General features: G+C 38.7%; 1 protein-coding gene across 1 annotated transcript in view; it reads left to right on the plus strand.

Annotated features, from left to right (window-relative positions):
- The window catches only part of LOC144799808 (uncharacterized), a 55804-nt gene extending 49396 nt beyond the window's left edge, over positions 1–6408 (plus strand). The window contains exon 3 of the mRNA XM_078671381.1: positions 254–6408. Within this exon, the coding sequence (XP_078527507.1) occupies positions 1979–3985 (2007 nt within the window). The 5' untranslated portion in view covers positions 254–1978 and the 3' untranslated portion in view covers positions 3986–6408. The remainder of the gene's footprint in view (positions 1–253) is intronic.
- The last annotated feature ends 4963 nt before the right edge of the window (positions 6409–11371 follow it).

An 11371-nucleotide genomic window follows, 5' to 3' on the forward strand; every position in this document is an offset into this window, starting at 1 on the left:
TAGCATGGAGAGGGGCAAATCTGGAACACCACTCAGTATGGCAGCCCTTAGAGGTGTATAATCTGTCGAGATATTTTTATCCTAAGAAAACTTGCTGTAGACTGGGACAAATTAATGTCTTTTTCATATAACTAGACATGTCTAGGGTGACCTATAGTCAATGAGTAATAATAGGTAGAAAGTTTTTAATTGTGTAAAAAGTACAAAATCAATAAACAGTGGGTAATTATATGTTTTCTAAATAACCTTTTAGAATCAGTCCTGGTGAAGGTGTCTTATAAAGAAAACCGAAACGCCGCGTCGACTTGAATCTTCGATTCTTGATGTCATGTACCCAAATTGTTTTTTATATGTATAATTTTATGTACATAACATTATGCTTGCTTTTATTACTGTTTTTAATATTATGACATGTTTCAACGTGTATTATAAAAATAAATTTGTACTTTTTTCTACTAGAATTTAATTTGTATTTGTATTAGTCTATACGAGCGTCACCCTATACAAAAAGTGTTTTATGTTTTGCATATGTTACTCAACGGTCTTAGATAGCCTTTGTACAAACAGCATATTGAATACCAGATGCAGATCGCTGCCAAATCCACACTAGACCACCCTTGACCCCCACACATGCAGAATTGTCCTATTGGACAACAGGTCCTGTGGATCTGTTAACGTGGGACACCCCATATTTCCTACATGTATTCCCCCTAGTCCCTGACAACTACTCAAAGGGGGCCTCCTCAATATTTTCTTCTCACAACTCGGCTTGTCAGCTGGGGAGGTAATCAGTTACTGTTTGTCCAATACATAGGACATCGTTTTGGCAAATTTTATTAAACCAAAACTAAACCTTAACCAGAAAATGGAAGGAATTAAAACATATAGTTTTTCAGAAGATCAATTCAACAACCTTATCCACAAGTCATTAAAAAACACCACTGCAGTCAGACTAGATAAAAGTGACGAAGAACAATGGCGGGCACTATGGAATTTAAAAAAGAAAGTGGTGAGAGCAGAGTTACATGCAGACTTCTTGGTGGAGTATTGTAAGAGCGGTATTATACCCAAAGGGTTACAAGTCACCAACGAGCCTGGCATCTTCATCGCAAACAAAAAATGTATAGAAAATTGGACGTTGGTGGCAAACCGTTGTAGTAGAGATTGGATGCTCCTAATTATTGAGACAGCGCAGGAAGTTTTGATTTTCGAACGGAAAGAAAACGAAGATCTAGAATTAAAACTCAATGAAAATACAGCTCTAGATGATGCGAAATTTAAACTGCGTGAGATACAAAATGATGTAGCAGGGTATAGTGACTATTTGGCAAATAAAAAAAGTAACAAACTCAGAAAAGACATCTCTAATTATAACCCCGAGTTTGTTTACCCATACCTACAAAAAGATTTCTATGATCGTCCGAGGGAACAATACCAACAACGCAAACCATGGCAACATCAGCCTCGTAATTTTCCAAAAAAACAGGTGCGTTTTTTTTGATACATCATACACCAGCACAGACTCAGAGGGAGAACAAACTAGTGAGAAAAGGAATACGAATGAAAGAGATATTCCATCAGGCCCGAACTGGGAAGGTTTGTCTTTTTTAGAACAAAGACATCAAAATTTTGGACAGTCGAGAGGGAGGGGAAGGGGACGGGGCAATTACAACACACAGCCCCAGTTCCTTCAACGTCCCAGGACAAGAAGTCAGAAAACCTGGGACTAAACAAACAAGAGAAAGCAGCGATCATCAACCTCTCCACACATACACTAACTCCATCACAAACAACTCTTTTAGAAAAAGGATTAGGTTATGCTATATGTACCCCCATAGACAGATACTCACTGGAAAGAGACCTACAGAGTTTCTTTAGGAAAATTAGGCTAAACATCTACTTCGAGGATAAGGAAAAGCATCCCAGTGCTAACAAATCTGGGTTAAAAAACAAATCAGCCTGGACCCCTGCCCTCAGCATGGTCAACAAAGACATCGAGACCTTTGAAAGAGTAGTTGATAAGAGTATAGATTCTCTTCTAAATCAAAAAAATTGGATCAATTACAACTTAAGCAAAACAGAAACTGAAGCTTTAAAAACACTAGAACAAAGAGAGGATCTCACAATTAAACCGGCGGACAAGGGCGGCAGTATTGTAATAATGTCCTCCTCTGATTACGAAAATAGGATTAATCTCCTGTTAGAGAAGCCCGACCACTACTGCAAAACCAATAAAAATGAGTGGATCACTCTACAAGATAACATTCAGAGGCTTCTGAGATACGCCAAAGAGGACGAAATCATCTGCGAGGAGGCGTATGCGTTCTTAATGAACACAAACCCAGTTATTCCCGCATTATACGGCCTTCCAAAGGTCCATAAAAACATAGAGAACCCTCCCATGAGACCCATTGTGTCGAGCATAGGGTCACTAACCGAACCACTCAGCAAATATGCGGATGTGTTTTTACAACCATTGGTGGTCAAACAAAAAGGCTATATCAAAGACACCACATCAATGATCAAAAAGATAGAGTGCCTCAATTTCAACCCTGATACTCAAATTTTAGTAACTTTAGATATAGAGGCACTCTATACAAACATCCCACAAGACAATACGATCATGATGATAATAGACATGCTATCCAACGAAGGACAAGACCTAACAGCACACCAATCATTCATAGTGGACTGTATTACTATGGTCTTGAAGAGTAACATCTTTCTATTTGGGAGCGATCTCTACAGGCAGGTCAAGGGTACGAGCATGGGGGCCACCTGTGCTCCGAGCCTAGCCTGCCTGTACGTCTCCCACTTCGAAGAGAAGCATATTTTTAATCCAGATGCACCCTTCTTTGAAAATATCAGTGAGTGGTCTAGATATATAGACGACATTTTCTTTATTTGGACAGGTGAATCAGTTATGTTAACAGAATTTTTGGAATGGCTTAATTTAGGCGACATTAATCTTAAATTTACTTCACACCAAAACCGTGACCAATGCGAATTCCTAGATATAATCATTAAACACATAGATGGAAGACTCAATGTAGAACTGTTCACAAAAACAACGGACAGAAACACAATGCTACATTTTGATAGCAATCACCCTACCTGCCAAAAAAACAACATCCCTTTTGGTCAGTTCCTAAGGTTAAAAAGGAACTGTACTACTATGAGAGACTACGAGAAACATGCAGATGTCCTAAAGAAAAAGTTCCTAGAGAGAGGATACCCCAGACGTTTAATCCGCCAAGCATACAAAAAAGCAAAATATTTCAATCGGGAAACTATATTTGAAGAAAACCCTACGCCCACTCCTCAAACACAACCATTAATTTTTGTAACTAACTTCAGCCAAGTCAGCAATAAAATCAAAAACATAGTAAACAGAAACTGGCACCTAATCACGAACAAAGCGCAAGAAAGACTTCCCAAACCAATGTTTTCTTTTCGAAGAAACATCACGATTCGAAACAAACTGGTGCATACTTATAGAGAAAATAGACAACAATCTCAACCCTGCATAAACAATGCACCTTTGCCCAGTGGGACTTTTCCATGCCAGGGTTGCGTCAACTGCTCGAATATTATTAAAGGAAATCCCATAACCACAAAGAATACAAAGGTTCACATTAAAAACTTCATAAACTGTCGAACAAAAAATCTGATATATTTAATTCAATGTCCATGCAAACTATGCTATGTGGGAGAAACATCGAGAGAAATACGAGTGCGCCTTAACGAACATAGATCAGCCATCAGAAACAAGAAAAAGGGCGCCCACCTTACTGATCATTGGCAGTTAGCAAACCACACAGTAGAAGATCTGAAATGGTGTGGTCTTGAAACTGTAACCCTAAATAGCAAAGGAGGCAACACAAATGCCAAGAGAAAAAAGAGAGAACAATTCTTTATGTCAAGATTTAACAGTGTAAGATGTGGCTTAAACAGTAGAGAAGACTGGGAACAGATCGTGCATTAACTATTATCTAACCAGGTGTGACTAAAAATAGTCCCCCAAGTAGAATGAATGTGTATTTATCACCCTAACAAATAGTACAGACATACAGACTCAATCAATGATGGGCACTTCCAAAAATATCTGGACAACCCGCAACACATACTCAACACCCGTAGTCAGTTTTTCCGTATAAACAAGATCAGGGATTTTTATTTAATTTCTATAATAAGATCAGACAGAGTATAGTATCCATAGCAGAACGTGCAATATGCGAAATCTTTCTTGAACATGGGACACAGTATGCGTAATAATCACGAAAATTTGCTCCCGATTTTTTATTGATTACTCCACATTGAACATGAAACAAATCAAATGCAATACGTGTATGCATATTAGAGCCCCATGTTCATTAACAGACATAGGATATTCATAATGATGTATAAAGTAAGCCTTGCAACCACAGCAACAGTAATGCTTGAGGTAAACACTAGACCAATTAGATTTAGGTAAACACGTAAAACAGCGTAGGGACAGTAATCATAATAGTATCACTCTTTATATTAATATCCTCTGCCTACGCAACTTATAATAAGACTATGCAGCTGAGACGGGTGAATTACATATTTATAGACAGCGTTTCCCTTACTAAAACAGCATGCGAATTATATAACGTCTTGCCCCAAAAGAGAATGAAATGCGAAGCGCCATCGCGTTCGGTAACCGGGGCAACGACAAACTCATTGGCTAATCGTTAACCAATCAAAACGAAGAAACCACACGGAATAGCGCGGGAGAAAAACAGAACAGAAGTATAAAATGCGTTCCGTCGCCAAGACAACCGAATCGTGATAGGACAAAACTTAACCTATCAGTGGCCTCATAAGGGCATGACCAATCAACACCTCCCTTATAAAAACGTAGCCCAAATGAAAATGGACACACAACTATCACACTCGACCACGAAGCGGAGATCGGGAGACGCTGTGACGAGGAGCAGGGAGGCCGTATCAACATAGAGCGGTATGTCGAATTTAGAATGATGTGTGTCCAAATATCGAATGGCTCTTTGAGGGAGAACCGAAAAGAGCAGCAATATAGTTAACACCTCTACTGTTTAGAATTAATAACTAAGTTAGGGAACTATTAGGCAACCCTACTTATAGATAAGTAAGCCTGCAAAACCATTGTCAATTCATAATGAATTTATGTACTTAAATGTGCATAGAAAAGGATGTTTTATTAGTTTATAAAAAACCTTCCCTTACCAAACACCTTAGATAATTGAATAGCTCTGGAATCATAAAGAACTATAATATTTAAGAACCGAGTGACTATAAGATTCGAGTACAGAGTTGTCGAGTGCAAATATTAAGAAATACAAGCACATCGGGTAATCAACACGTACTTGTTAAAATTCATTCATAGAGTACGGTGAAATAAGAAAAACCGGGACAGAAAGACAAGTCTCAAAACTGCCTGGGCATATCCCGAAAAAGGTGCAGCCTACTGCAGCGGTTTGCAACCATAAAAATTGGTGAGTTTTTGTTTGTACAAATATATAGTGCAATGCCATTTTCTGTGAGAAAAATTTCCCAAATCATTTGATTAATCTACCAAAATAATTCATTTGTTAAAGAAACTCTACACCAAAGATCATAACGGTGGCTCCCTCGCACAGTGTGGAAGGCCTTTTCATCCAAAGACAAAAGGTATATTGCATCACCATTTTTGACCAATTGGCATAAATAGGATTCACTAGGGACAAGGAAGAATGAAACTTATTGTTTGCACCCAATAGGTAACCAACCCGAGAATAAATTGACTGGATGCCAACAGATCGTATAAGACTGGGGCAATAATTCTCATTGATACGGAAATAACACTCTCCACTGATATTGAAATAAGTGGACTATAACAGAAAGATATGAGTCCTAAGGTAAGGAGTCTTGACTGGGCCATTTGAACTATTGTGTTCTTTCCCAAACACCAGCCTATATTAACATAAAGGATTGGTAAGGACATCATAAATACGAGTCCCAATTCCTGATCTCCAATCTCGAATATAGTCAAAATAGACTGTCCTCTGAAAGTGTGGAAGTGGGAGGGGTACTAGTGTGGATTTGGACTAATAATCTGGAACACCACTCAGTATGGCAGCCCTTAGAGGTGTATAATCTGTCGAGATATTTTTATCCTAAGAAAACTTGCTGTAGACTGGGACAAATTAATGTCTTTTTCATATAACTAGACATGTCTAGGGTGACCTATAGTCAATGAATAATAATAGGCAGAAAGTTTTTAATTGTGTAAAAAGTACAAAATCAATAAACAGTGGGTAATTATATGTTTTCTAAATAACCTTTTAGAATTGGACCTGAAGAAGGTGTATTATAAAGAAAACCGAAACGCCGCGTCGACTTGAATCTTCGATTCTTGATGTCATGTGCCCAAATTGTTTTTTATATGTATAATTTTATGTGCATAACATTATGCTTGCTTTTATTACTGTTTTTAATATTATGACATGTTTCAACGTGTATTATAAAAATAAATTTGTACTTTTTTCTACTAGAATTTAATTTGTATTTGTATTAGTCTATACGAGCGTCACCCTATACAAAAAGTGTTTTATGTTTTGCATATGTTACTCAACGGTCTTAGATAGCCTTTGTACAAACAGCATATTGAATACCAGATGCAGATCACTGCCAAATCCACACTAGACCACCCTTGACCCCCACACATGCAGAATTGTCCTATTGGACAACAGCTCCTGTGGATCTGTTAACGTGGGACACCCCATATTTCCTGCAAATGCACAGCTACAGTCTTTCTTCCTCCTACCTGAGCTGGGACTCAGCCTCACCCCACTGTATTTGTGGTTTTCGTTTTCGACACAGTCCCATTGGCGGAGAGGGCAACAGGTTGCAGAAGCAGTAGTCCAGCTCCAGAGCCATGGAGTGTGACAGGGAGCAGGCCTTAGAACAGTAGAAAAGGCACACCACGTAGATAGAAGCAGCTGACAGACAGATGAATAATCAGTTCATTGTAAACACTGTGCTCCTACAAAGCACTTGTCTTTTGGTTTGTAAGGTGCAGGGAGAGAGCTCTCTTATTTGGTGTTCCCATGCTCATTGGCTAATAGTCAACTCTCAGCCCCCCACTGTCCAATGAGTAACCTTCAGAAGTCTATTGGTTATTCCATATAGCGGAAAAGACAAGACTGCACGGATTTTACTATAAGAATATCCGAGCGGGGGCAAAGTTAGAGTATAAAAAACAACAGCTCTTCAGTGGGGCTCCAGTAAACTCAGCCACGCAGCGGTTGGGCGAGTTTTTTCCGAACTTCCTGCTCAGCTTGGCAAAATTTCACGCGCTCCGCCGGCGGGGTGGAGTTTACTGCCCACCCCTCCACTTAATACTTTCCTGGCATTATAGTGTGAGTTCTTACCACAATGGAGGGGGGGATTTGCGACAGACTTTGGCCATCACCACTATATTCATGGCCACCATGAGCACAAGCTGCTGTGGCATAATGGCGGTAATTCTTGACATACTATTGACAACCATGGAATAATGGTGTCCACTTGGGAGTAATGTTTATACTGGCAAAACAGGGGTAATTCTTTATATTTTGTAGGCATAGTGGTGCCTAGCCCTGGTATACTGTTTTTGATGGCATACTATTGGTAATTCCTAGCATTTGATTTGGTCGTTAGTCCAGAGGCTTTACCTCTCCCTTGGTCTGATCACTATGCCATTATCTTTGAGCTTAGAGATGCCAAGGTAATCCCAACTACCAACTAGCTAGATGGTCCAACTCTCTACGGAGCATGGAAGAGCATAAATGTTAAGCCCAACTATCTGAGAACCTACCCTCGCCTTTATCTGATCCCGAAACTGCTACCCAGGACTATTCAACCTGGTTTAACTGTGCCCTCTCCCAATTTGCCCTTTGGAAACCTAATAAAGTAAGAGAGCTAAGCCCACGGAGCCCTGGTACTCAGAGGTACTCCGACTAGAAAGAAAATAAAATGTAGACAAGATGGAGGCTTAATTATGAAACTCAGGAAGAAGAATGATACAAACGCTCCCTGGCCAAATATAAAAATATATTGGTCAAGAAAAAAACAAGTTATTTAACAGCTAAAATAGAATTGTCACAAAATTCACCCAGGGGACTCTTTAAAGAGATCAATAAACTCACTAAAGTCTCAGTAGCCAAAGGATGTACCAGCAGTCAAACCTTTTGTGACAATGTCACCCATCATTTTAGGAATAATGTAGAGCATATTTATAATACATTCAGTGCATCAGGGAATCATTACCCTACATCGCAACAAACCTTAGTAAACATTGCCTCCCATTCTGACATGTTCAGTTTCAGTCCAGTCTCTACAATGCAAGTAGAACATTTTATCCTGTCTACTAAAACAGGATCCACAAGCGATCCATGCCCTTCCTCAGTGCTCAAACAAATTCATGAGTCTATAGAAAAGTGCCTAGTCAACGTCTTTAATTCCATGTTCCTATCAGGCATCTTTCCCACGGCTTGGAACAAGGCGTGAATTCTTCCACTTCTAAAAAAAAGTCTAACCTTGACCCTGACACTCCATCTAAGTATCAACCTATTCTAGACTCCCTTTCCCGGCTATGCTCATTGAAAATATCATGAACTCCCAACTCACACAATTTATGAAGGAACATAACTTGCTAGACCCAACTCAATTGGCTTTAGATCAGAACACAGCACTGCGACAGCACTGATCAAAGCTACAGACAAACTTAAAAATAGTCTTGATGATGGAGCAAAGGCAGCTCTGATCCTGTTGGATCTATCTCTGGCCGTTGATACGGTGGATCACTCAACACTTTGCCTTCATCTTGAGACCATGGGTATTAAAGGAGCAGCCCTAGACCTATTTAGATCATTCCTAATTAAAAGGGAGAATACCGTGATGCTGGACAAGTTCAGATAAAAAAAAAATCTCATATCCGTGTGGAATGACGCTGGGGTCCTCGCTCATCCCCTCTTCATTCAATCTTTATGTGCAAGAGCTTGCCTCGCTGATTCAATCTTTTAGTCTTTCACTCACCTGCTACGCAGATGACACACAAATCGTGTTCTCCGCGGCAAATAAAGCCAATAATACGAGTTCTTAACTTCACAGCTGTATGAAAGAAATCTGCACGTGGATGGACAGGCATTCCCCCAAGCTGAATACAGAGAAGACTGAAGTGATGTTCTTCGGAAGTGACCCTTGCTTTTGGTCTCTTGACTGCTGGCCACCAGAGATGGGCCCACTTTCTACTCCTTCTACCAAGGTTAAAAGCCAAGGAGTGATTCCGTACAACAAACTTAATTTCAGTATACAAGTTAATTCCATCATATCCACCCCCTAAAATACATTAAGAATCATCAGAAAGATTCTTCCTTATATTCCAGTTAGCACAAGAACAACTGTTATCTCCTCTCTCATTTTATCGAAAATTAACTATTGTAATGACCTATACACCATTCTGCAGAAACTATCTAAATAAATTGGAGGTTTTGCAGAATTCAGCTGCCAGACTGCTGCTTAACCTTACAAAACATCAGTCTGTCAATTCGGCCATTAAAGAACTACTCTGGCTGACGGTCAGTAATTGCATCAAATTCAAAACTTTCTGTCTTACTTTTAAGGCCTTACATTGCACTGGTCCAGAATTTTTGAGAAACTCGATTTCATGGTATACTTCTAACAGGAACCTTAGATCTCTGGGTACCTATACAGTTGCACCATCTAGATTCAAGAAAACCAGATGGGGCGGCAGTAGCTTCCACGCAAGAGCCACCAGACTTTGGAATACTCTACCCCCACCACCCATATTAGATCTTCATCCTCTCTGCTGGCTTTTAGAAGTCTTCTCAAAACCTGGCTTTTTAACCTGTAAATTATCTCTCACATCGTGCTCCTGTACTATGTTCAGCTATTAGTGCCAAGACACCCTCGGGTATATGTAGTGCGATGTAAATTCCTTTAACATAACATAACATTTTAATAACTATCACTTATATCATGGCTTCGGCCTATAACATTGATGCAACCTGTCTGAATTGATTGATGTACTCATTCGTTCCTACAGACATCCATCCATGCACCAACTTATTCAATCATGAACACGCCCATTTAGTCATCTATGCACGCACTTAACCATTAATTAGCTATAGTCAATTATGCATTCATACATCCATGCACTCACACATCCATCAAAATGTTTTTCCATTCTCACAATCAGCTATTCATTCAGTCAAACACGCACACAAACATGGCAATCAATGAAAAATTAATTTCACTTAGCAAATAGAAACATCTTTTGGGGTTGGCCATGTTTGCTGTACATGAGGCCTGTATTGTTTTTTAAAATGTATTTCTTTACTTTGCTGCTGTTTTGGGGTGACTTATGAAATGTTTCGTGCTATTACACTTTTTATGTTTCTAGATGTAGGTAGTGGATCACGTTAGTTATGTTTAATTTTAGATTTGGCATTGTCTTCTTTCTTCATACATGTGGTTACAATATTTGTTGTTTGTATCTGTTTAGCCATACATGTTTGCATTTCCCTTTATTAGACTTAAATCAAGCAGTGTTACTTACAATAAGTATGTGTTCAGTTATTAGGTCGGTACTAGTAGACGTTGCAAAATGTTTAATTTAGTAATAACTTTGAATAGGAGTATGACTTGTGGAATAAAGGTTTGAGGTCTCAAAGGTTAAAGATTAAGTTCTGCTGCTGCCATAGTCCTGCGTATGTATGTAAATGTAGCATAAATAATTCTTAAGATAAAAATGTGTTGCTTAATCCTTATCTTATTAATATGTAAAGTTGTACATTATATAACAGCAGCTGACTTCTTTTATATTACTGAGTAAGTGCTTATTATTACTGATGGGTATCTAATTATTTGTGTTTAAGATACAATGGTTTAGGAGGGTGTATTTGAGAATTGCATACAATACTAAATAGGAGCCTAACTTACTGAAAGGAACAATTAATGGTGAAATAGCCGACTTTAATACCAGTTAAAATGCATTGTGTTATTTTGACTTGATATATATCAATCTTAGACTGTTTCATCATCATATCTTTATTCGGTCATTTGCAGAAAAACCATCAAAGTTTACAAGGAAAAAAACATAAATATATCTACAATTAAAATAGTATTAAACCATTGCAATCACAAATACAAATGACATCTCAAATCAATTTAAGAACAGAAGTACATATACCATCAGTCTAATCATGCTTAGGAAGGGGCGCAATACAATCACCAAGCATATGAAAAGTAAACCATGTGAATCATCTAAGGCAGGGGTTCCCAAACTTTTTTGACCCAGGGCTCCCTTGACCAATTGACTGTTGGC

The sequence above is a fragment of the Lissotriton helveticus genome, chromosome 12 (genome assembly GCF_964261635.1).
Source record: "Lissotriton helveticus chromosome 12, aLisHel1.1, whole genome shotgun sequence".
Classification (NCBI taxonomy): domain Eukaryota; kingdom Metazoa; phylum Chordata; class Amphibia; order Caudata; family Salamandridae; genus Lissotriton; species Lissotriton helveticus.